This window comes from Ceratina calcarata, unplaced genomic scaffold (genome assembly GCF_001652005.2).
Source record: "Ceratina calcarata isolate Rehan_Ccalc_2016 unplaced genomic scaffold, ASM165200v1 scaffold260.2, whole genome shotgun sequence".
Classification (NCBI taxonomy): domain Eukaryota; kingdom Metazoa; phylum Arthropoda; class Insecta; order Hymenoptera; family Apidae; genus Ceratina; species Ceratina calcarata.
In genome coordinates, this window is record NW_017148113.1 from 79,752 (window position 1) to 104,032 (window position 24,281).

General features: G+C 42.6%; 5 protein-coding genes across 8 annotated transcripts in view; 3 read left to right on the plus strand and 2 right to left on the minus strand.

Moving 5' to 3' along the window:
* The first annotated feature begins 244 nt into the window (after nt 1-244).
* On the plus strand, nt 245-1,966 carry LOC108623342 (ribosome biogenesis protein NOP53). Its single transcript, XM_018021781.2, has 3 exons — nt 245-1,194; nt 1,257-1,759; nt 1,840-1,966. The coding sequence occupies exons 1-3, from the start codon at nt 445-447 to the stop codon at nt 1,910-1,912; spliced, it is 1,326 nt and encodes a 441-aa protein (XP_017877270.1). The 5' UTR covers nt 245-444; the 3' UTR covers nt 1,913-1,966.
* LOC108623343 (uncharacterized) lies at nt 1,792-4,355 on the minus strand. Of its 2 annotated transcripts, XM_026812158.1 has the most exons (9): nt 4,248-4,355; nt 3,843-4,035; nt 3,495-3,766; nt 3,263-3,416; nt 3,020-3,199; nt 2,577-2,949; nt 2,394-2,506; nt 2,202-2,322; nt 1,792-2,132 (listed from the first exon to the last, which is right to left on the minus strand). In XM_026812158.1, exons 1-9 carry the CDS (start codon nt 4,258-4,260, stop codon nt 1,956-1,958), a joined length of 1,596 nt encoding a protein of 531 aa, XP_026667959.1. In that variant the 5' UTR covers nt 4,261-4,355; the 3' UTR covers nt 1,792-1,955. The 2 variants fall into 2 exon arrangements, 1 of the variants encoding a protein (XP_026667959.1); XR_003388950.1 differs by lacking the exons at nt 1,792-2,132; nt 2,202-2,322; nt 2,394-2,506; ... (2 more) ...; nt 3,263-3,416; nt 3,495-3,766 and having other exon boundaries at nt 3,944-4,035; nt 4,119-4,355.
* Nucleotides 4,356-4,415: 60 nt separating this feature from the next.
* Nucleotides 4,416-7,743, plus strand: Hrd3 (HMG-coA reductase degradation 3). 2 transcript variants are annotated; one of them, XM_018021780.2, is made up of 7 exons: nt 4,416-4,763; nt 5,055-5,522; nt 5,588-5,820; nt 5,876-6,355; nt 6,419-6,647; nt 6,709-7,115; nt 7,201-7,743. In XM_018021780.2, exons 2-7 carry the CDS (start codon nt 5,108-5,110, stop codon nt 7,624-7,626), a joined length of 2,190 nt encoding a protein of 729 aa, XP_017877269.1. In that variant the 5' UTR covers nt 4,416-4,763; nt 5,055-5,107; the 3' UTR covers nt 7,627-7,743. The 2 variants fall into 2 exon arrangements, with proteins under 2 accessions (XP_017877269.1, XP_017877268.1); XM_018021779.2 differs by having other exon boundaries at nt 4,417-4,763; nt 5,070-5,522.
* A 1,087-nt stretch (nt 7,744-8,830) lies between these two features.
* Nucleotides 8,831-10,760, plus strand: LOC108623346 (golgin subfamily A member 4). The gene is made up of 7 exons (XM_018021790.2): nt 8,831-8,985; nt 9,041-9,312; nt 9,398-9,551; nt 9,624-9,912; nt 9,979-10,242; nt 10,300-10,425; nt 10,497-10,760. The coding sequence occupies exons 1-7, from the start codon at nt 8,861-8,863 to the stop codon at nt 10,755-10,757; spliced, it is 1,491 nt and encodes a 496-aa protein (XP_017877279.1). The 5' UTR covers nt 8,831-8,860; the 3' UTR covers nt 10,758-10,760.
* A 133-nt stretch (nt 10,761-10,893) lies between these two features.
* Nucleotides 10,894-24,281, minus strand: part of Ptr (patched domain-containing protein) — a 22,606-nt gene continuing 9,218 nt past the window's right edge. Inside the window, exons 3-10 of one of the 2 annotated variants that reach the window (XM_018021789.2) lie at nt 18,005-18,281; nt 17,398-17,608; nt 17,040-17,225; nt 16,620-16,963; nt 15,439-15,639; nt 15,248-15,379; nt 13,912-14,225; nt 10,894-13,354 (exon numbers count right to left, since the gene is read on the minus strand). In XM_018021789.2, the coding sequence (XP_017877278.1) occupies nt 11,897-13,354; nt 13,912-14,225; nt 15,248-15,379; nt 15,439-15,639; nt 16,620-16,963; nt 17,040-17,225; nt 17,398-17,608; nt 18,005-18,281 (3,123 nt within the window). In that variant the 3' untranslated portion in view covers nt 10,894-11,896. Of the gene's footprint in view, nt 13,355-13,911; nt 14,226-15,247; nt 15,380-15,438; nt 15,640-16,619; nt 16,964-17,039; nt 17,236-17,397; nt 17,609-18,004; nt 18,282-24,281 lie in introns of those variants that run through there. The other variant, XR_003388949.1, reaches the window with a different exon arrangement.

The following is a 24,281-nucleotide window of genomic DNA, read 5'->3' on the forward strand; positions in this document are numbered from 1 at the left end:
ATCCGGAGTCAGATCATAACGGCTCTCGCCATGTGCATGCGTACCACGCATAAGACGATACCAGAGAGTCCTGCTGCCCTGCACACAGCCCCCACACCAAAATCATTATAATTAAAACGTTCTAAAATGTTAATTAACCTAATAATTGATTAAATAATAAGTAAATGATACAATGAACGAATAACGTTTATTATTTTTATAAATTACACCGTTCCTGTATTTTCACATTCCCTTTACATTCAATTTCAAAATAAAATTACATCAGTAACTATTTATTCAGACGTAGGGGAAACTAACACATGCACATAGCTGGCTCGGTTTCGTGGTTACTAGCTGTACGTAGCCGCTTTCCCCAGGTTCATTTCCATCCTGACGATATAAACGAAACTTAACCAAAGTGATTGTCACGTTGTCTTCAAACTGCGAGTGAGCCAGTAACTCGAAATGACTGCTGTTAGTACGAAGAAACGGAAAGTTTCCAAGAAGAACAAGAAGGCATGGCGCAAACACGTGGACACGAAAGATGTTGAGAAGTTTTTAGAAGATACGCGACAGGAGGAGAGATTAGGCTCTTTCGAATCTCGTAAGGACTCGGAGTTATTCATAGTTTCTAAAACTCCTGAAATTCTTCCGAAGAAAGTACGCAGAGAATTGTTGAAATCCAAGGAAGCAAGATGTTTCAGTATCTTGAAGCCTCAATCGGCTGTGCCGGATCCGATAGCGAAGAGAAATCGCGTGAGGACCAAAGAGGAAAGGAAAAACGCGCTCGTTTTAAGGAAGGAAGCCATTATGAGGTCCAAGGGTATTTTGAAGCAGAAAGATAGGCTTAGATTGAAGAATAAGATGATTGCAGCAATGAAACGAGAGGAGAGATTGAAAGAAGCAAAGAGGGGACAGTTCGACAATGATACATGGAAAGAGGAGAACAAGGAAATCGTTGATACAGATTGGCTGGCTTCTAGCACGATCAAACACACACTGACACACTTTGGAGCAAAGAAGAAGAAGTTGCCAATTTCTCTGCGCAAGAAACCTTCAGCTATCCCAGCAGTTGAGCTTCCTCATCCAGGAACATCTTACAATCCTTCCTTCGAGGATCATCAGAAGTTGTTGCATGAAATAGCACAGAAGGAAATGGAATTGATAAAGGAAGAGAAACACTTGGACAGAGTTACCACGAAGATGTTTAAAAAGGTAACTTCTACAGTACTATAATTTTAAAGATACATGATTGTCTAATCAAAATTGTACTTTAGGTTTCTCAAAAGGAAAAAGAGAAGAACTATATACAAGAAATGTCTGAAGGTCTGAAGCCAGAGGACAATCCAGACACTGAAAACGAAGATAATGACCCGACAGTGAAGTCTGTAAATCCACCAGTTAGAAATATGAAAAAGACGAGAGTGCAGAGGCGCAAGCAGAAAGAGCAGAAAGCATTGCAACTTGAAAAGCAGAAGGAGAAAGTAGAGAAAAAGAAAATTTCAGATATATACAGATTGAAATTAATGGACAGACAATTAGCTGCCAAAGAGAAGAAATCAACAATCCTGAAGGAGAAGCGATTAAAGAAGAAGGCGCAGCACGCGATAGGTACTAAAACGCTCAGCAGAGTTAAATTCGAACCGTTAGAACAGGAGTTCAAATTAGCAAGCGAGTTGTCCGGCAATTTACGAAATACCGAAGCAACTAATAATCTGTTGAAGGACAGGTTCAAGTCTCTTCAACAGAGAAATATCGTTGCTCCTTCCAACCTCAAGTTGTAAGTACAGAATTAATTAATTGCGACTTGAGTAAAAGGCGTAATGAGTTTACGTTTAATCGATTTTGTTATGTTTACAGGTCGCGAGACAAACCGAAAGTCAAGCGTTTTATAAAGCCGGACCATAAGATCGTGCTGCCTAATGTAAAATAATTTAGATCTGTAAGTAGCGATATAAGGACTTTGTAAATAAATATTATTCGTCAATCACGTCTAGCAATGATTCTCCTTCGTATTCCACGTCTTCGAACAATTCATAGTCCATTTGCAGATCCAAAATAGATCCGATATCTTTTCCAATATCGATATCTGGGGTCATACCGCTTTCCGTAGATATTTCTTTTTCCTCCTCCACGTCTGTACTTTCCTCCGTCTAGGAGATAAATTTAATTTCTCAGCATACTTTCACAACCCACGCACGATTTTTAAGAGCAATCTTTACTTTCTTTGTACTCCCTTCAACTGATTCCTTTTTGAAATCTATCTTTATCTCGAAATCGATACCTTCAGGAGGAACTGCTATGTCTGTGACAGATTCTAATTCTCGGGGTATTGATTCTGACCTTAATTTCATTAATAATTTTTTTAATATACGAGTTATGTTAAGAAAATTGCGACTGTTATTGCTACATACGATCTAATAATATAACTTCGGAATTTCGATTCGCCTTTAACAAGTATGTCTCTGAGGAATATAAACAATTCAATGCAGCTCAACGTTATTAAGTCTTTTCGGGCAGAAGGGTACTGAAAGTTATTTAAAACTACGTAGTATTCGATATACAAATTAAACAATAATTAAGATCAGAAATTGTACCTTGAGCAAACATATTACGGTATACTTCAAATCATAAATCGTTTCAACAAGCGCTTTTATTTTGCACTCCAATCTCCTGAGTATGTATCCAGAATAGGTGAGTTTCGTTCTTTCCTTATGAAGCAAAGCTTTCATTGACGAAAACTGGAATTTTGCTTCGTGCTCCTCTTCACGAGCCTTGTCTATCAGCAGTAGGTACTTCTCTTCAGCACCAGGATCGGGTATATTAATAGTCGATAGGAAATCCTTTGCTTTCTGAAGCTTTTTCTTTAAATGCTGCAACACCTGTTCCTGCACTTTAGCGATTACCAATTTTCTTCGAAAAAACGAAGTCTCCTCATCAATTTTTCTTCTGTGCTCGACGACGTTAATTCTATACAATCAAACCAAGAATTCTTTAGCTCAAAGAAGCTTAATTGGTACCCGCGTATTGAAAATATTACTTAAGATCAACTTGTGCTTCCATTTTCGAATCCACCTCATCACTGATTACTAACAATTCATTCTTCAACATAATATTCTCTCTCATTAGCCTCTGATTTGGCTTACTTATGTGTTTGTTAGTCTCTACTTGAAACTGGGCCGCCAAATCGAGAAGGCAATCGTACATTTCATTCTTCAGTCTGAACGAACATCATTCTATGATCAATTCGACATAAATTATAAAACTGTTGAAAGACGAATACATTTCTTTATCGAATTCGATCCTTCTATCAATACTCAGCATAGTTTCTTTCATTTTCTTTTCATTCTCCACCATCAGCTCCTCATTTTCCTTGAGCTTCTCACCCAAAGGCTTTTGTACCTTCTTAAAATCGTCCAATACATTTATCCTAGCGTCTAAAGATCAGTTTCTTTTTACCAAGGGGAAAGGATATCGCGGAGACAAGGAAACATGTAAGGGAAATGTATTGTTACTTAAGACTTTCAGTTGAGAAACTAATTCAACTTTCTTTTTCTTATACTTCTCATCGAACAATTTGATTTTATGCTCCAAGGATTGTTTGTCGTCCTCGCGACTTTGTTCCAACGTACTGATCCTCTCTTTCAGGTTTTCTAACGAGTTTGTCTGGGCCGTAAGTTGTTTCTTCAAATTTTCGATTTCCTCAGCTGTTTCTGCGTCCGCTGCCGCGAAAACTTCGCTCGCATTCTCAATATCTTGCAGCAGCTCTTCATTCCTATCCTCCAGCCTGCATGTTTCAAGTGTACCACTTTCGTAACAGAATAAAAGAGCAGGAGTTCAGGAATTGCTGTCTTATTTTGAACCTATGTATTTTATTATCAATATCCGCGACTTTTATGTCGTAAAATGCTCTTTGCGTGTTGATAATCGTTGGCTGTCCTTTTTGTCTAGGGTCCTCGGCTGACTCGTACGATTGCAATTTTTCCGGCAGCGAAATATTACCTTTATCTTTCCCTTGTAAGTCTACCATTTTTTCAGGGAATAAAAATCCAAACACTGAGGATAGAACGAAAATATGAAATTAACAATTGTATGATAATGAATGTCAATCTGCATGTAATCATGTCAAGTATGAATACCGTCACAGATGTATCGCGTTAATCAACATTTATGTGAGAATCTTGCGAACGATTGTTATGCTATCACTACTTCGTAGCGAGATACACGAGATTCAGGTTCAGTATGAAAAAAAGATTTGTCTAACGTACAAAGCGTGTGCATCCAGGTTATGTTACAGAACGATCTGAATAAATTAGCATGCAAAAGTGTACAAATTATAGCGTGTCATCGTCAACGATGCTGCTCCTGCGATTTCGGCCGGTTATCGGTTCGCTCTTTTGCTGGAAATAACAAATTTATGGTCGAGAACTCGAGGCCAAATTCACCACTTATACGACGCCACGGGGAACGACGACGTAGACGTAGCAAGCGAAATTCTCGAAGCCGATCGGGAAACAGCTGATCCGTCGATTGTTAACCGAACGAACACACTTTGTTGACCAGTAGTCGCGGGGAAATTATCGGTCCGCCGACCGTTTTAGCATGGGTAAATAGTATTTTTCGGGCGACGAGCACGGGTAATCGTACACGCGATAAACCGAAGATGTGCGTTGACGTGTCTTAATGACGTAACGTCGTATTTCAACCACGAAAACTCGAACAGAACAGTACAGATATTCGAAGATGATGTCGAGAATATCATCGCCGAGCTGCTTGCATTAACGGTAAGGAAGTAAACTGAATCCAAGCGTCAAATTCTTCGTTTTTCGCATCGTCGAGTGGTCCTAGGTTATAAGACGAGATATCGTATGTATAAGACAGTTTCTGTAATTAATACGCGCAATCAGTGGTTGTTGTGTCAAGTGAAGTTTGAAATTTTTTTATCGGTCCTTGTGCTGAATGGCAGTTTCTAAAACGTTTAGTTTACGTTAAGGATCACCGCGATGCGGTTTTGGTTACGGTACGCTGTACGTGTGTACACGATTACAAATGATAAATAATTAATTAATTGATAGTTTTGTTCGTACCAGCTGATTGATAGAAGCACGATCAAAACACGATCGGCAAAATGAAGCTGAGAAAAGAGTTTATTTTACTGTTGCTGGTGATGTCGGTCGCTAGCGAGGTGTCCAAGAAGCGGTCGGACACCTCCGAGGAGGAAGCAGAAGAAGAGGTGGATTTGAAGCGCTTTGAAGCTTTACGCGATGCCCTCCTAAAGATAGTGCCAGACGCCGAAGTATTTACTAACGACAAGATTATAAACAGAAAGGAAGATGATGAGAGTGATTCGAAAAATAAGGACGATAGTCCTGTTATGAGAAATGTATGGATGAAAGCGATGATAGCTCAGACTAAGAATATTGATTTACCAAATAGTAATATAAAGATCGAGGAAGAGGACCTCGAAGCATGGAACGAGGAAGGACAACTGGAACTTCTGACCGAGGAGGCGGAGGAACCGCTCACTCCGGAGCAACAAGAAGGTAAGTGCAACGTGCTCCGGACGTTGAATAAAATAATCTCTGGAGTGTTTCACAAATTATTGCAGCGGAGCAAATATTTAGGAAAGCACAGAGTCTGTTGAACGCTACGCGGTCGAATAAAGCGGAAGCTTACAAGTTGTTGACGTCTGCTGCGATCCTTGGACATCGCGAGGCTCGGTCTATGTTAGCATGGGCTCAGTTATTGGGAATCCCGTACGGCACTCCGGCCCAAGACATCCCAGCAGCTTACAAGACTTTTAAGGAGCTTGCCGAGACGGGTCTACCGTCTGCTCATATGGTAAAAATTTATAAAAACATTTCCTTATACATGATGATTAATATGATCTTTTCAGGGCATGGGCTTTCTATACGCGACAGGATTAGGCGGGGTGAACGCTTCACAGGCAAAAGCACTGCTTCATTACACGGTAGCAGCTCTCGGCGGAGACAGCCGCGCACAAATGGCTTCGGGCTATCGCTATTGGGCCGGAATCACAACGCCGGCTTCATGCGAGAGAGCTCTCGACTTTTATCGTAAAGTGGCCGACAAAGTCGCGGACGAAGTCTCTCTGAGCGGCGGTCCGGTCGTTCAGAGAGTCAGGCTGTTGGACGAACAGGAGAATCCAGCGTACAGCTCGGGAATCTTTGATCAAGACTTGATCGAGTATTATCAGTTACTGGCGAAGAAAGGGGATATACAGGCTCAGGTGGGGCTCGGCCAGTTGCATTATCAAGGCGGACGAGGTGTACCGCTCGACCACGAAAGGGCATTGCAATATTTTCAACACGCTGCCGATGCTGGAAACCCTCTCGCCATGGCGTTTCTCGGAAAGGTAGGAATCGATCATCGTGAATCGTTGTTCAGCTCTATTGTACGTACGGTTTTTCTTTTATAGATCTACTTAGAAGGTAGCGACATAGTGAAGCAAGATAACGAAACAGCGTATAAGTACTTTAAGAAAGCCGCCGAGCTCGGCAATCCTGTCGGACAGAGCGGCTTGGGTATCATGTATCTTCACGCAAGAGGCGTTGAGAGAGACACCGCGAAGGCTCTTCAATATTTCAGCCAAGCTGCCGAGCAAGGATGGGTCGACGGACAGCTTCAACTCGGCAACATGTATTTCAGTAAGTTTCCCAAACTCGACGATTTCCCATACAATTTTTATGATCTTTTCGATATCAACAGGTGGTGTAGGAGTGAGACAGGATTACAAAGTAGCTAACAAGTACTACAATCTGGCCAGCCAGTCCGGGCATGTACTGGCATTCTACAACTTGGCGCAAATGCACGCTACCGGTACTGGGATGATGCGCAGCTGTCCGACTGCCGTCGAGCTTCTGAAGAACGTCGCCGAGAGGGGAAAATGGAGCGACCAATTGATGGTCGCTCATGCGGATTATAGAGAAGGCAGAATAAACGAGGCGTTCGTTAATTATGCTCTCCTCGCGGAAATGGGATACGAGGTTGCACAGAGCAACGCCGCGTTTATACTCGACAAAGGAGAGACCACAATACTAACCGAGGAAGAAGGATTAGTTAGAGCGCTTGCTCTGTGGGCTAGAGCAGCTGCTCAAGGATATTCCGCCGCTCAGGTACGATTATTAGTAGTTTGCACTTCCAGGAGCCTTGTACCGATCATCTTAATTATAATAAAAATTGTACAATTGTTTGTTGCAGGTCAAATTGGGAGACGCTCATTACTATGGCAGAGGCACGAAAGTAGATTACGAGGCGGCGGCTAGTCATTACCGGTCAGCCTCCGAACAACAGCACAATGCTCAAGCGATGTTCAATCTCGGTTACATGCACGAACGCGGTTTGGGCTTGGCAAAGGACCGTCATTTAGCTAAACGGTGCTACGATCTCGCAGCCGAAGCCAGTCCAGACGCAAGAATACCCGTCGCGTTGGCCCTGATCAAGCTATCGTTCCTCTTCGGTTTGGATTACTTGCAAGAGTTCAGCCTGGTCGATCATCTGAATAAATGGGACCAGTTACTGGGACAGAACTGGGACTTGTATCTGATAGGATTTTTCACCGGCGTGCTCAGCTTGATCATCTACTTCCGCAGGCCACAACCACCGCCCCCACCTAGGATTAACTAGTTTCTTTACTAATTACTTTACTCCCTCCTCCTATTTTCTTTTTTTCCGTTGTCTTTTAGATCGAACGAAAATTTGTTACTGATGGTTCGTAAATACATGCACCTGAGTGCATACAGACAGCGTTGTTTTCATTGAACCACCTTATTTTGCACAAGATAGTCAGCGAGACAGGTTTTACGTGAACGTTTTGTACTTCAGAGTTTTATGTGAGTGTGTATAGATCTCGTGGTGGTTATAAAAATCGTTCGAGCTCGTTTCAAGCATTTGCGTTATCAATTCGTTGGGTCCAAATATAGAGAGTGAAAGTATCGCTTGGTTGTTGAATGAAAAATGATTTTTGTAGCCACCGGGTACGCGTAATCGATTTGTATTTATTTTATTATAAATCTGAATTCGATGATCATATACATATACATATACATATACATATGTTTTTCTTTTGAAATTCTAAACGATTTTTGGTTTTTATACACGCATGTATGTAAAGAAGTTTGGAAACTATGAAGGGATGCATCGTCCTTTCACTTTCTACATAATAGATTGTTTCCGTATTTCTAGAGTATTAAATATATATATTCCTGTATATAAACAGAGAGAAAGTCTCTGATATAAATTAACTTCCAGTATATTTTTATGTTCATGCGTGTGCACGTGTCAAGGTGATACATACGGATACGTTTGCGAGTGAATCTTTATGATTGACAAATATATTCCGTATCGTCAGGTAAGTTTTTTATAAAACATAAAACCGTAACGATATTAGATAAAAATATAAGCAAGTTATTCTCTACGATATTTAGTTTCATTTTGCAAATAATTATTCTGAGAATAGTGAATACCTGTATAAAATACGTACAAACGACACCCCATACAATGTTGAGATATGTATTATTTATTATTAGATATTAATAAAGCTTTATTACTATTCTTAACCACATGACATACAATGACGTCTGGGAGACGTCTTCGTTCCACGTGCCATTATAGACTTTGACGTCTCAAGAACTTAACTAGTATTACTTAGTAATAGAATTTAAATAGTATTCTGTTTTATTTGTATTAAGCATTATTTTTACAAACTTTATTAAATGATACGATGTTACGAAATAATATCAAATCCCTTTCTGGTCACCGTGGAGTTGTTCTAATATTGATTCAACAAGAATTACGCTCTGACCGATATCGTGATGCGATGAGAAGAGATTTGAAATCGTTCATGAAACCTGGTTGAAAAATGCAACGGTCAAGATCGAGGAGGAGAAAGAGCAAAAAGAAGAAGGTGAAGAAGAAATGTGTCGACGAGAGGGAGACCCTCTCCTACGAGCAGGAGATCGTCGACCTCAACAGACAGCTGGCACGGTGAATTTTCTGATTATTTCACAAACCGATGGATTCATTAATCAGATTGAATTAGTTTGAGGAGTCGAAATGAGGAACTGGAGCTGGATGCCGAAGCTACGAAAGGGAAATTTCAAAAATTGGAAGAGGACCGCGCAGATATAATCGCCTATTTGAAAAGGACTTTGGAAGAGAAGATCGAGGAGTCCAGAGAACTTTCCGAGAGGCTCACTGCCTTGGAAGAATTACGGAAAGAGGAGCTGGCAGCTTATAAAAAGAAAGAGGAAGCGATGGACCAAGAGTATCGCACGATGGAGAACAATCTCAGCGCTGAAGTTAAACTAGCCGGTGAACTGTACTACTGACCTTACTTTAAAATCCACAGTTATCTCTCCTTGGTGCTATAATTATAATTTGTTATATTTCACATCAGCTGGAAAATTGAATGCGTTGGAGGATTGGCGATTAGCGCGACTGGATTTAATACAGAAATTTGAGAACCAGGAACAGGAAATGGCTGAACAAGAGAAACGGCACAAAGAACAGCTCTACGAAGCCGAGAAATCTGTAGTAGTTGGAAAAGCGATGTACCTTTCATTTCTCTATGCAGATTCCGTTTTTATTTTTACTTATTAAGAAGTTTGTCTTGTAACGAGCAGGTTGCAAAAGGAGATGAAGGAACATTTGCAGATATTATCAGAAAGGCTCCTCACAGCGATCACTTTAAGAATAACCGACGTGATGAACCGTACGATTCGCGAGAACGTCGCGCTGAATCGTGATCTCGATAAATTAATGAAGAACAACAGAGAATTAGAAACGGTGAACGTTGAGCGTAAGAAGACTGAACAGACGTTGAGGTTGAAGTGCGAGTTATTCGAAACCGAGACGGAGATCGTGTTAAAAAAAACGTTGAAGCAACGAAACGCTATCCACCAAATCGTTGAAGTGAGAACAGACGATCTCCTGGAGAATCTTATTGATCGTCGATATAAAATAAAATTCATTTTACAGGAATTCCAACTGTTGTTAGCGCGTTACACAGATGTGGAGAGATCCAACACCCGTTTAAGTACAATGCAAGCAATTTTGGAAGATATAATCAAACGAAAAGATGAAATACTGAACGTAGACTTGAAGGAGTGCGAGAAGAACGTCGTTAAAGCCAGAGAAGAAAATAAACGATTGCTAGAGACGATACATGAACAAGAGGGAAAAATGGAAACGTTGAAGGATATTTTAAATAGAGCTAGCAGTTTTCTGAACGAGGCTTTGCAAGTATGCTAATTGATAATTGACTTAATTTCCTCGTGTCTAAAACGTTTAAATTTAAAGGTAGCGGAAGAGGCTTATAGTAAGAATCAATGCCTCGGTTGCATGGGGCCGAGTATGCTCCAGACGCTTTTGGAGATACTAGAAACCGAAGACATCGTCAATGCCGTTGATTACACCGCATCAGAAGTATTTATAAAATCATGATAATTAAATACAGTGTAACTATACGTTAATTAAAATGATTGTATATTTTATAGCTCGACGACATTGATTGCAAATACGCTATGGGATGTTTGGGTCTTATTCAACCTGTGAAAGAGAAGAAAATTAAGAAGAAGATGGAGGAAGAGAAAGAGGAGGAAATTGTTCAGGAAGAAGAGTCAGTACAGAGCTTTGAGAAAGTACCATCGTGCTTGTTGAGTGACATCAGTTCAAGCGTTGAGTCTCCAAAAGAACTGGAAAACGAATTGCAAGATGAATTAGAAGAATCTCAAACAGGAAGTGCAGTGCAACTATGAAGCTACATGAAAAGTATTTCTGATCTACCATTATAAGAAAGTGCAATAACAATCGAGTTCTTACTTGATCCGTGGACTCCTCTTCTTGTACGCGGATATTCTTTTAATTATTTAGTCGAAAAGAAAGATAAAACTGTTTCGTGAGGAAATCATTATCAGAATATATTTCTTGAATGGCAGCTGCCAGTCTGTGACAATGCATAATATTCGTAGCACTCTCTCACTCACAGCGACACGCACACTATTTATTTATACAGGAAATATCGTTCTGAACACGGAAGATGCATCGTTTAATTAATTCGTCTACCTGAATTTACAAGAATTCCTCTGTCTCCTCTTTCTCTCCTCTTTTGAAATTCATCTTCTCAGCGGCTAGGCTCGCTACGCCTAAATTTCTTCTATTAAATAAGAAGTACCATGCACTTCTTTCGACGCGCTCAACGAATAATTTTTGAGGGAACGTTTGACTATCTGTAAAAATTTTCAAAAAACTCGCACTGGAATTCTTTTCATAAATTTCTATTTCGTAGTCTTCGTTTCTCATTTCTTACGACACTTCCGTTAAGGCACGAATGATTTAAGGTCCCTCGAATTTCTGATTTCCTTCTACTGCTGCTGTTACGTCGTTTTGGTTTTGATTTCCATTGAGCAGATTCTTACACGCTACGCACGGCCTCGTGCACGGTAAATGATATTCTCTGCTGGTACTATAGTTAAAAACTAAAAGTTCGGGGGAATGAAACTAAGGGAGAAGTTCCTGCATTCGGCTCGAAAGTAAAAACGTATCAAATTCACTGTTCGCCAAGTCTGAACTTTTAAAGATCCCAAAGATATTTAAAAATACAGACTGACGTTGTTATCGTATATTAGAGAGTCATAGCTCGCTATACAGCTACAATATAGAGTTCACACTTGTTAAAACTTGAATCACTTCCTACCCGTCACACGACTCGCATTTCCCCTTCGAAGAAGATGATCATTAATACATCTTCCATTTGTATTTACACTCACGAGCAAGTCGTCGTTACCAGCCTCTGAGGCGAATTTCTGATAAGACAAGTAACAGTACTTGCAACGATCGCTTAAAAGCGACCGGAAGTCGTTTTGCAAGTCGTGCTGCGATTCGTTTCGAGATATCTTTAAGGATAGCGTGGCTCAGTCAGGTACCTCGACGGTTGATGAAGATTATGGTACGATCTACTTCTCCTGTGATCCCTCTGCGGCTGATTCGCAGGCCTGTAGGTCGGATATGGGCCCAGGTAGGATACGGTTCTCGCCGTTCGCCGTTCCTGCTCGCCCTGGCCGGTCTGTTGCGCCCCGGAATAATCCGGAAGCGGTGCGGCTGGCTGCAAGGCCGTCTGGAACTGAGACATGCCGTACAGAACGCCGATTGACCTTCTCCAAACGTCGTGGCGTCTTTGAGTCTCCTGTTCCATCTGACCTTCTCTCCTCCTGCTCTGAGAAGAACCGCTCTCGGTAGAATTGCTGTCCTCGCTGGTCCCTAAACCGGGATCCCTGTCCTCGAAAGCGGCCAAGCTCGTCGCCGGGCTACCCTGAAGACTCTTCCCTGCGCCGGCAGGATTGTAAAAAGTTAAACTAGGGTGAGGAATCACGTATGGTTGTTGCAGTTTACAGTTCAAATCTTTCTCTTGAGCCTTGCGTTTCTCCGATTCGATTCTCTCGTCGCTGTAGGTCGAGGGACCGAAGAGAGACAACAGGACGGGGAGCAGGAACATCCCATGCATAGCTCCGATGAAGATCACAAGGAAAACCATCTTGAAGAACACCATGAAGATATACGTTCCAGCGAGGAGTAGCGCTACGAGGCCCAGAATAGTGGACGCGGCTCCTTGAACTATGGGAAGTCCGAGACTGTATAGACTCTCTTTGACTCTCTCTTCGGGCGTCTTCTGTTTAGAGCTCATGTACGCGTAGCATATGTGCGCGGTGAAGTCGACGCTGAAGCCGATGCACATGATCAGATTGATCATCGAGATGCTGTCCAAGTTCACGTCCCAGAGCGCCATGTAACCAGCCACGCCTAATTCGATGGATATGATACAGAACGCGACCCACAGGCAGCACAGCACGTTCGGAATGAAGATGAAGCTGATGAGCATCATGATCAAAGCACCGAAGACCATACATTGGATGCTGGTAGGCTTGACCAGCTCGAACTGGTCGAAGAACACGAAGTAAGGATGAAACACGCTGGCGTTCAACGGCGAGTTGGTACAGATCCGACGCAGTTCCTTCACCATGTCCTTCTCTTGATTGGTACCGCTCACGTTCACCGCTTGGATGAGGAATCTGCTCGCTATTATATGCTCCTCGGCCTGGTCGAACTTCACGTCCAGTGAAAAGCTGCTGTAAATGGGAAATAGCCAAGTCTCCTTCAATGTTTTGATGAAGCTCTTCTCGTTGCCGATGTCGACTTCGTCTGCTGTGTTCGCGTAGCTCAGGAAACTCCTCAGCCAGCTCTCTGTGTATATCGGCGCGCTGCTGATGTACTTGCTCGCTTCTAACGATCTGGTCAGGTTCTCCATCTGCTCCTGGATGATCGGGTCGCTGTAGTCGTAATGCCCACTCACGAGGACCTAAGGACAACAACGCTTTTCAAATTCGACGTACAATGAACGTGTCGACGTATAATCATCTCTCGATAAATTCTCTACTACATCGAATAATGATATGCGATCACGCAAGAAAGTGGCGCAGGAAGCTACAAATTAGACATTCTTTAACGGGGCCTGCGGTACTCTTAACGGTACTCGGATATCCGAGCAAACGTCCTCCTCTGGGTCGAACGAGAAAAGTCGCGAGAGCAACGGCTGACGCAACGCTCCCAGTCACTTTTCTTCGATTCCCTCCCCGGAGAAAGTTGCCCCCACGTGACATAATTGCGGATTACGCCTCGCCGCGAGAGCTGCCATGTTCGTTGGAGGCCGATCTCAGTTTCTGGACCCGAATCGGACTTTCTCGTTCCATTTGTACCAGACATTTGTACAAGTTTTATACAGGAAATTCAGAGAAATTGATATCGAAAAGGGAATAGAAAATGCAAGAATCAATTCAGCAAATTCCATCAAGTACAAAATAAAAAATAATTGTTTTATATGATTATACTGATTTGCTGCAAGCATATTTTGTTCACCTGTATCCTGTACGGAAATTCCCGGAAGTAGTAGTCCTGGCGATCGTAGAAGGCAATAGAATAAGAGTCGTTCTTGGAAAGCTTGCGGCGGTCCAAGCCTTCCCGAAGAGTTGTTAGCCCGTAAAGCGCGCCGGCCAAGTACGTAGCGAATATCAGTATAACGATGACCTTGATCGGTCTGCAATTAAGCGCTGCAGCCAGGTAGTCTCTGAACCAGCTCATACATCCGTGCTCCGGGTTGTCGACGGTGTTGTACGGGTCGTTAGGGTCCACGCCGCCGCTGCACAACGCCCTGTACAGCCACGACCGATTCGCTGAAAGATGAACCATGCGGTTTCCATGAACACGAGCATTGTGTTTGACTTTGAAGCAACCCGGATGGCATTGTGGGAACAAGCGTGACGAAACCATTGTCCGGTGGGAGACAAAGACTAGCGCGAGTACAATGTCACGTGCCAATGTTAATTGCATTATAACGCCAGGCACGTAGCGACGTGGTTTCCAAGATGCGTTGACCATGTCGCGACCTTTATTGGATACTAATTAATACCCGTCCTTGTTCGTCGAACGCCAAGTTCTGATGATAAATTCCCACGACCTCAGCTTACAAGATTTCGGTGCCAGAAACCAGAGAACGCTTTCGTAAACCCGAGATGACATTGTCCGTAGCCGTCGACGATGTACCGGGAGAAAGCGACGCAGTTACATAATCCCGAAGTGATCTAACGAATTAACGGCGCGCGAACGTAACTCGGCACGATTTCCTGACGTAACACGGCCGCTGTAAGATCACCGCTTTTCATTATGTTGACAAGAACGCGGCAAAACCCGGAGAAAGTATCGGGCCGATGTATCGATGATCAATATCCGTTGTAATTACAGATTACGCGCTCGTGCTTACAGTAGCGATTCGTAACTTCCCGATACAAGCGTACATCGCATGATGATTTATAAATCATTTTCGAGTAACGCAACAGGCTTCCGGCTTTCTCAATCGAAACGGCCTCTCCCTTGTAACCAGAATCTAAAATCCGATGGTCTCCTTTGTCTTCGTTCGTACAACGTAATGAAAGTTGGAACAAAACGAGGTGCGAACGTGAAAGCATTCCGAAAGTATTATTTAACGATTCTCTTCCCCCTTCTCCGAATAAACAGGATGGTTACATCGGATGTAGTAACCGAAATATGGACTTTTACTTTTACCCACGGATTCTCGGACGCTCGGTTACGCAAGAAGGAAACGTAAACGGTCGCAACAACGTCCAGTTCCATGCCCACAGTTCTCCGTACTTTTTACTTATGACCAGCTCTTTTGGAACAGAGCGAGGTTACTTACAAGACTTGGAGAGGGGCTGCACCTTGAAGCAGAGCACACTGTGCAGGTTTTTCTGTTCGCAGTATCCGCTGATCGCCACGCATCCGGTGAAGAAAGTCAAATGGAAAACGAAAGTAAAGACCACCGCGAATCCTGAATAATTCAATACACATTAGAGTTTTTAAACATTATTTAAAGTATATATGACGTACCTGAGTAAATGCAAAATATCTGAACGGATGGGAATGGTGAGAGAATGCCGATAAAGAATGATATCATGTCGGTGAGGGAGGTGATAGTAATTGATACAGCGGCTTCGCTCAAAGTGGCGGCCATCCTTTCCGGTACCGGTTTCATTATACTAGTTCTTCTCCAGGCAGCCAGCATCACGAACGTGTCGTCTATTCCGATACCTGCATATGAACAAATAAACAAATAGCGATATTAGTAACGTGCTTCCTCTGCGGTTAATGATTGTCATTAAAAGTTAGCGCGGCGACTGAATAAAAGGTGAATCATTGTCCCTTGATGCTAGTATAAAAACGTCCACGGTGCCATTATAGCGATAACAAGACGGCAGTTAGCGCGTCGAGTGAATCAGAATGGTCGGTTTATTCGTGATTCAGCCCTGTCTACATTTGGACGCCGGTTTATACTCGCCAATAAACGCGTTTATTCAATTTCGAGCAAGGACAAGCGGTTTCGAGACCCGCCAGGCTTTTTTATTCGACTAATTCCAGTTTATAATTGCCCCCGGAGCTATTTAACGCAACGATTGACGACGTCCTCGCGTTGCGTCCACCGCGGCTTTTCCTGATCGAACAGTCGCGCGTCAGGGGAGCACCGAGTGATTTGCGCGAAAAGCGGAAGCGACTTTTTCCCTTCACGCTTGCCCGCGCATCGTTGCGGACGATCGCGTCGCGTTGCGAAATCTTTTCATTTTCTGACTCGCACCGGTTTCTGTATCGATTCGAGTCACATCGCTTCGCAGTAACGTTTGAAAACGCCACTGTTTGTGGAAACGATATGATAATGCGAAATTCGAATCACATCGCTTCGCGATCTGTCCATCATTCTTAGAAAACCTCGTCAGTCATTCAGTCACCGTCGCTACATTAGAGTCACAATTCCTCTAACAACCCAGGAAGCTTGTATGAAAATGAACGTGAGTCAGACTCTCTTAAAGATTCTAAGGCAACTTTCTTCGCGTTACGTGAACCATTATGTCACGAATTGCAAAAGATACGAGCACAGATAAATAGTAAAAAAAGTGAAATAAATGAAAAGACGATTTATGACCGGGGAATACTAATGGAAACCTGGAACCGTGATTCTTTCCTCGTTCCATGAAGCCAGCTGGTTTCAAAGTACCGAGAATCGCAATTGAACTCACCAATCATCAGGAACGGGGCGGCCAAATTGAGTCCAATGAAGTCGACGCCAAGGTATATGCAAAGCCCGAACGCCGCCACGGTGGCCATCGCCGCGGACACGTTCCCCAGGAGCCCTAGCCAAGGTTTACTGCGCACCCAGTCCGTCATCATGCACGTCACCACTGAGAACAGTGCCATGAGGATGAACGTGCTTGAGAAATAAGGCACTATGGTCTTCGTGTTCTCTTCCAGCTCGAGTTCCAGCGTCCTCGAGGCGAACCTGGCAGTTTCTATATGCTTGAACACGTTGTCCTCCTCCACCTTCCTTAGAGCCTCCAGGAACGCTTCTTCCCAAGCTGCACCTCTGTTTCAGAGATTTTACGTTATTCCATCAAAAAATCAAGGATCATCTGAATATTGATTTTGATCAACGGACTCACATCGCATCCTGGCGGGGGTTGTCCACGGTGAGGAAGTAGGCTAGCTGCATGGAAGGTACTGATTCAACGACTTGATCCTCGTCGAGAACGCTGCCTCCGAAGTAGACCGGCAAGAGGTGGATCTCCCATGTTTCCGGGATCACGGTTACCGGGAAAGTCAGGTTGAGCTCCCTCTTCTCCACCTCCCTGCAAAGTGCTAACAGCTACTTAGACCCCTAATACGAACAGGAGCTCCCATTCTTAAATAACAAAGTCCGACCGAATCGTCTTTGTCGTTTCTTAAACGGGAGCTTCTGCGATTCTCGTCTGGAGTGTTTCTTACTCTAGTACTCTAGTTACTTCTTATACTAATACTTACTCTATTACATCCTGCAGATCTAGAATGTCGTTGTTGAAACACGTGTCCAACCATTTGGCACAAATCTGACTATAAGTGAACTCCTCCCCCTCGTAAACCGCTTTGGCACCCTTGATTATATTGTCCAGCTCCCGTAGCTCGTCGAACACCACCTTTCGAAGCAGATTCTCGTTCCCATCCTTAGTCGTGATAATCACGTGCCCGAATCGTCCTGATAACGTCAACAACAAGCGGTCTCGTTTAGAATCGTCGCGGTCTTGTATCCCAGAGGCGGGGAAACGGGAAAACGCCTCGGTAAAGGGTTAATTAGCGACGGCTCAATGAAACGTGAAAGTTCCCAGGCTAATAACAAGCCGGCTCGTGCGCCGCAATAAAATTGCACGCAATGAAAACGAGGAAACGCTCGAACGAAGTCGATGCACTTTCTCCTTGAACTTTGACGCGATCGCACTAACGAGGCGTTATACGATTCGATCTTAATTTCAACAACGGTTGGAGATTTCAAAGATAGACGATTTTTAAACTTTTCTCAGATCGTCAAGCACTTTCACAGTTCATTGTACTTTCTCGAAGTCTCATTCTGTTACACAATAAGCATTCCGTTTACCTGGCCTGGTGATGCGACCCAGGTTGAACTTATGGCTGTAATTCACCTTGAAGTATTGTTCGACTATTAATCTCTCGGTTTTGCTCGGACCGTTCGTCGGCGAGAACAGATACTCTGGGTCGATCTCGTAATGAATCCTCTGGTAACCGGTGAAACAGATGAACGCCAGGAGGACCGGAACGATCACGAAGTAGCCGGGATGACGACCGACCACAAGGCCGAGCTTGTGGAACGCACGGTTCAGGAAATCGTCCACGCAAGTCAAGTTCTTCCACATCTACGGACACAGAATTTATAAATAAATGTATTTGTTTCGGGGAAGTCCGAAAACAACGTCGTTGCCTAATAAACGCGGTAATCTACTAAGGAACAACTCGCGAGGAATCACGGTATCGCGTGCCAGATTTTATATAAGCAAAAACGGGGAAAAACGACTGGAATCTGAATTGGCGATGGAATCCTTAGTTACAGGGTAAACGGACCGTGTTAGGAATTTCCACGGTGTTTTAGGCGCGTCGTAACAACCGGTAGTTTAAGACGAAAAATTGAACGAAATCGTAAAACGACTGACCAGCGATTTCGCGAATCACAATAATGACAATAATTCTTAGTTCAACTCGCCATTCAAGTTTCATTATCTTTAGAAAATTTCTCTTTCTACATGTTTCTAGATAAATCCTGCTGCCAAAAAAGAAACAAGGAAACTCTGACGAGTTATGTTCTTCGGGCACAGAAACGGAATCACACTTGCACCGTAATTTCTCGGTTGAACGGTAACTGTAACAACTCGGTATTCGAGGCATGACCCTAAATATTCTAACATTGCGACATGGTATATTATTCATTCTAGAATTCGTTAACCACGTTTTATCGCCGGTCTGTCGCGAAATTCAATCATCGATCGATCCCTATCTTTCACGCAGAAACCAGTTTTCATTAGAAAATCGTAGAGCAACAACAACCGTTCTTATTTATCAAAACATACAAATTTTACTGGTGATTATTAAAAAACAAAAGGTGTCAAAGATTCTGCGTGAAAAGTGGGTCGTACGAATTGAAAAACAGAGCATAAGAGCGGACGAAACTTGACCCAGATATGTGCGCGACAACAATACGCGTTTAGCATAGCGAAATGATTGCCCGATGATGCCGATCCCTCGGATTCGGGTCGAGATTGCGGCAACGGAGATGTACAAGTAAGATACTATTCTGTTTTCTGGCTACCTAATCGATTCGCAATCTCCTTGTTACGTCACATTCGCGAGATCGTCGACCTCGAAGCATCGAATCTATTATTCATACAATTCGAATTTGTATAAGAATAGATTATTTCTGGTCCATTCAGTTTTATAATTCGAATTTACGTAATCATCCAATCTCGTTCATATGTAAAAATCTGTCTAATTATTAAACGTATCGCTCTGCAAATCTTTATGAGATTCTTAAGATTTTATGAGAACTTATATTTCATCTCCTAAATGAGTTGAGCCACTTTTTGGCTTTATTCATCTACAAATGCTGGAACGTTGAAAGGAAACGTGAAGTAGGTCCTAACTCATCTCCCTTGCAAACTGATGGCAACGTATATTGCTGTTCTATTCTCGAGAAGTGATTTACACCTTCTGAGTGAGTTTTACGCTTTCAAATATCACGATCCGTTCGACACGGATATTATAAAACGCATCGGAGCATACGCTTTGTACTGTTTATCCTGTATTAAAAAGTGTGCAGTCTAGTTATGGTCGAGGAATCAGGTAACAGCGAAGGGCAGAGCTCGTAGATCAGGGTCTCGTGTTTCGTTTCACGGATCAATGTCCCGCTCATTGTTTCTTCAGGAAGGAACTCGTTCTTGCTGGATCATCAACCCGCATACGGGACGCCGTAACGTTATACCCCACGTTTTTCCACCTAATACTTCCCACTCGTCCTCGTGAATACGATACATAAGAATCTTCCCTGTGCGGGTCACTTATCTGAAAGAAGAACCTGGTCTATATTTTGATTTTCGATCCAGCGAACCTCTAATCCTAACCTGGCCGATTCTCCGGTAAGTTTCTTTCGCGTCAAGAGAAAGAATTTACGTAAGAGGCTTTCCAATAATGATAAAATCCAGCCGGTTTTTCCTCGTACAGGCGTGTTGCGCAATTCTATTAATTAGGTTGATCGGAGCGCGGTTGCGTCTAGCCGCGATTGCATCGGACAAAAGGCGACGGGCGCCGATTGTTACGCGAGGGGTTATTCAATCGCAGCAAGGCCTGCGTGTTACCCAATTGATCACCGGGTCGGCCACTTTCTCCGTCGAGAGGAGAAAGATGCGTCCCGCGAAATCCGCCGGGAAGCCCGCCGCGTCGCCGAACCCCGGCCGAGCCGCGGTGGAAAAACCAGACGGAATCGAGTGCAAGTGGTTTTAGAAAGTCGTTCACGCTCGAATCGTACTTATGTCCGGAGCCAATGTCCTTCCGTTTCAACGGACAACGCTTTCGAATTTTATTTTTCCTCATCGATGGTGACTTTTTTTCTCTACGAAGACGAACTGTAAGATTGTTCGGATCGAGCGTCCCTGAAACACGCCGAAAGAATCTAATGAACGTGCAACGAGTTGCCCAATTGATTAAAATGCCGGTTGGCCAACAGGTGTGGTAATAAGTATATTGAATAATAATCGACAGATTAAATCACAATGTCGACACCAGTGAAATTGAAAAAATATCATTGAACGCGTTCGTATCAATGAATCGATTCTACGCTGCATACATAAGGAAGGGAACACGAGAAGACGGAAACAAAAAGCGTAGCAGTATTTAAACACAGTTATTCGGCATACTTTCACCGGTTTTTTCGGACACAGCGAAAGAGCTAACTTCTCGCAGGATCGTTTTACATAAGCACGCTAGGAACGAACGCATGTGCCTGGCGGTCTTAGTACAAACTGAAGCGAACCCGTACTGACGATCTTATAATCAACGGGTGCTCGAAGAAGAACGATAATGACGACGATGTCGCCGTCGTTTCATCCGAGACGCTGGTCACGCGAGTGCGCGACCAACGTTAAATTCATTTCGCTCTCCCCTGGGTCCTTGTGCTCGAAATCTGGCCGCGTGTCCCCCCCACGACCGTGAACCCTCCTCAAGTCGTTCAATAATACAATTTAAGGAATTATTTACTTAATAAAGTAAAGAAGGTAGTACCTGGACACTTTTGAACATAAATTTTTTATAATGTTTTTTCCTACGAAATTTAAACATAGTACATGAAAACTTATTATCTTAACAGATAGCTGGGATCTCATAGTCATATTTAAGAAAAAAAACCTTCTTTTGTAATATATGTATTAAAATAATCGCATTAAAAAAAAATTGCTGTCAACCGCAGTAGTAGGACACATTTAATCTGAACGAGTGGTGTAGTGGGACAAGTATGGAATCAGAACTGGGACAATATTATTATGACGCCTCTAAGCGAATTGAGAAACAGTTGGATTAAGAGAAAGGGTTGAAAAGTTATGAAAATACACTAAATCATTTATTGTGAAAAATATATCATACGTTTGAATGGGTTTTATAGCAGATCGGAATTTATCCAGGTATTGCAGCGCGATTAATTAGTGAGGGGCTAAACCTGGACAGCCACTGTCGTCTTGTCCCACTTGTACGTATTAAGTTTCAAAAGGGATTGTAAACTTGGACAGTAAATTATTAAATACATATCTATTATGTCCAAATACTGGTTCCAAAATTCGTTTTGTCCCAGTACTTCCTCCTTTACCTTATAAACGAATCTTATGAAGGCAGCTTCTCTACAACGGATTATGCAATAAAAGACGTACCGGCTTTGATAAGAAAATGATAAACAGAAATTAACTTAAACCTAATCTAAATGCGTATTTAGAAGATAAGAAGAAAATCGAGTTCAAGACCCGTTCGGGTCGTGAATCGGATGATAAACAGTTTGCATAAGAGCCGCGAATCAACGTGAACCGTTCCGCGAATCATATTTTCTTCTCTTCTTGATAAATTACGGAACGACAACGTGAGGACTGCCGGGACAGCTGCCTCGCGAATCAACGGCTTCATCAGCTTATCATCGCGTCGCATGCCGCTTGACGGAGAGAACAAAATTGCGATCACGTCAGAGCTGCGTACACCCGAATAATTCGTGACCATATAATTCCAGATCTAATCTACAAGAAAGTAACGAAGCGCAGTGAAATTCAATCGGTGAGCTCTCTGGACTCTTCTGTAAAATACGATTTTTAATTACAATTCCTTTCACTCCTCAAAACGTCACATTTCTCTTGTGAAAAAAAAAAAAATAATTCTATTAGAAAGTTGATACCTGATTGACAATTTTTGTTCTCTTTTATTATTACATGAACTAGATTTGACTGTCGTCGGATGGGCACAATGTCAGACCTAATTCCAGGCGAGATCCTATCGCATTTGGCGCGTGGCCGAGAACGAAAGTTAACGCTTATAAATAACAAAATGGAAAATGTTCAGTCACGGCATGCTTTCACGTCGACACGGTGCGGCTGTTCCGAGAAGAGTCAGAGCAGCGCGATACCGTTTTCACGCGAAAGGGCGATCGACGAGAAAAACGAATGATAAGGAAACATGGAAAATACCAAAGCCGTTGCGAAAGCGCGCGACAGCAGGGTAGATAGACTTAATTAATTATATTTTTCTACTGCGTTGCGAAACGACAGTTTCGACGGCGGTCGTCCCTTAGCCGGGGACAAACAACCATTTTTCACCTCGTCCTCAACATTTCCATCGTGCCTTTTCCTCATCTCTGCGTGATTTGTTACCTGGAATCCGAGAGCTAATTTCCATAAATTTTCGAGACTCGGTCCTGCTCGGTAAAAGTTGAAATTACTTCACATTAGAAGAGACCTCGGCAGACACCTTTCTATCATATCACATCACGCTTTCTTATGTTTCGTACAAACGATTGCAATCGTTCCGAGATACGACTACTCGTAAATAAACTATTCCAAGAATAATATGTTCCGTTAGAAAGTTTTTAATCGAACGACACTGCGTTTGCTCAATGCTGGATTATTCGTTACGGCAGGAAAACTAGTTTTACAGATTTTGTAATCGAATCTGCACCGGGACATCCATTGTTGCGCCCGTACTTACGGGGTGAATCGACCGGGTCAGCGTCGAAGTCAAGAACGGAGGTATGATGTCTCGAATGAATTTCGTGCATGCACAAGGGGACAGCGTTACGTGAAACGAAAGTAAGTAACCGACGAACGTTGCTCAATGGTCGCTATTTCGTCGATTGCCGTGTGACGAAAGAGCATCCATGCGTTCACGTTGCCTACCTCTTTCAAAACCGTGGAAAAAGGAAACTGACCCATGGGATTCTTTCGCTTAACTTGTGTAAAAACGTAGGACGTTCCACGTTTCATCAGAAATTCTAATCTATCTTTCTATCACTCAAACTACTGACCAACTATTTGCAACCACCGAGGAAATACTACTAGAGTGGCACTGCTCGTGTAATCGCTGGGACAGCGAATGGGGCCCAAAAGGGTTGAAAATATTAATGCTAGCGAAAAAAATTTTATACAAAAGTTGTAGGCATTGACGGCCTTTACAAGAAAGGTTCTATCCATTTTTCTTCTAACTCCAATACTTAACGAGTTAACTATAATTAATCGGCACTTTATTAGTATTGACAAAATCTGGTTGATCATTTCTCAAATACTTATAAGGTAAAGGAGGTAGTACCTGGACACTTTTGAACATAAACTTTTTATAATGTTTTTTTACTACGAAATTTAAGCATAGTACATGAAAACTTATCATCTTAGCAGATAGCTGGGATCTCATAGTCATATTTAAGAAAAAAAAAACCTTCTTTTGTAATATATGTATTAAAATAATCGCATTAAAAAAAAATTGCTGTCAACCGCAGTAGTAGGACACATTTAATCTCAACGAGTGGTGTAGTAGGACAAGTATGGAATCAGAACTGGGACAATATTATTATGACGCCTCTAAGCGAATTGAGAAACAGTTGGATTAAGAGAAAGGGTTGAAAAGTTATGAAAATACACTAAATCATTTATTGTGAAAAATATATCATACGTTTGAATGGCTTTTATACCAGATCCGAATTTATCCAGGTATTGCAGCGCGATTAATTAGTGAGGGGCTAAACCTGGACAGCCACTGCCGTCTTGTCCCACTTCTACGTATTAAGTTTCAAAAGGGATTGTAAACTTGGACAGTAAATTATTAAATACATATCTATTATGTCCAAGTAC

What these genes read in the sequence shown, in the direction of transcription:
- LOC108623342 (XM_018021781.2), top strand. Translation starts at nt 445, where the DNA reads ATGACTGCTGTTAGTACGAAGAAACGGAAAGTTTCCAAGAAGAACAAG. An exon ending in CCACGAAGATGTTTAAAAAG is followed by an intron (nt 1,195 to 1,256) that starts GTAACTTCTACA and finishes ATTGTACTTTAG; the next exon opens with GTTTCTCAAAAGGAAAAAGA. An exon ending in GCTCCTTCCAACCTCAAGTT is followed by an intron (nt 1,760 to 1,839) that starts GTAAGTACAGAA and finishes TTATGTTTACAG; the next exon opens with GTCGCGAGACAAACCGAAAG.
- LOC108623343 (XM_026812158.1), bottom strand. An exon ending in CGAAGTTATATTATTAGATC is followed by an intron (nt 2,323 to 2,393) that starts GTATGTAGCAAT and finishes AATGAAATTAAG; the next exon opens with GTCAGAATCAATACCCCGAG. An exon ending in TTGAAGGGAGTACAAAGAAA is followed by an intron (nt 2,133 to 2,201) that starts GTAAAGATTGCT and finishes TTTATCTCCTAG; the next exon opens with ACGGAGGAAAGTACAGACGT.
- Hrd3 (XM_018021780.2), top strand. Translation starts at nt 5,108, where the DNA reads ATGAAGCTGAGAAAAGAGTTTATTTTACTGTTGCTGGTGATGTCGGTC. An exon ending in CCATGGCGTTTCTCGGAAAG is followed by an intron (nt 6,356 to 6,418) that starts GTAGGAATCGAT and finishes TTTCTTTTATAG; the next exon opens with ATCTACTTAGAAGGTAGCGA. An exon ending in ACTCGGCAACATGTATTTCA is followed by an intron (nt 6,648 to 6,708) that starts GTAAGTTTCCCA and finishes CGATATCAACAG; the next exon opens with GTGGTGTAGGAGTGAGACAG.
- LOC108623346 (XM_018021790.2), top strand. Translation starts at nt 8,861, where the DNA reads ATGCAACGGTCAAGATCGAGGAGGAGAAAGAGCAAAAAGAAGAAGGTG. An exon ending in CGCTGAAGTTAAACTAGCCG is followed by an intron (nt 9,313 to 9,397) that starts GTGAACTGTACT and finishes ATTTCACATCAG; the next exon opens with CTGGAAAATTGAATGCGTTG. An exon ending in TTCTGAACGAGGCTTTGCAA is followed by an intron (nt 10,243 to 10,299) that starts GTATGCTAATTG and finishes TTAAATTTAAAG; the next exon opens with GTAGCGGAAGAGGCTTATAG.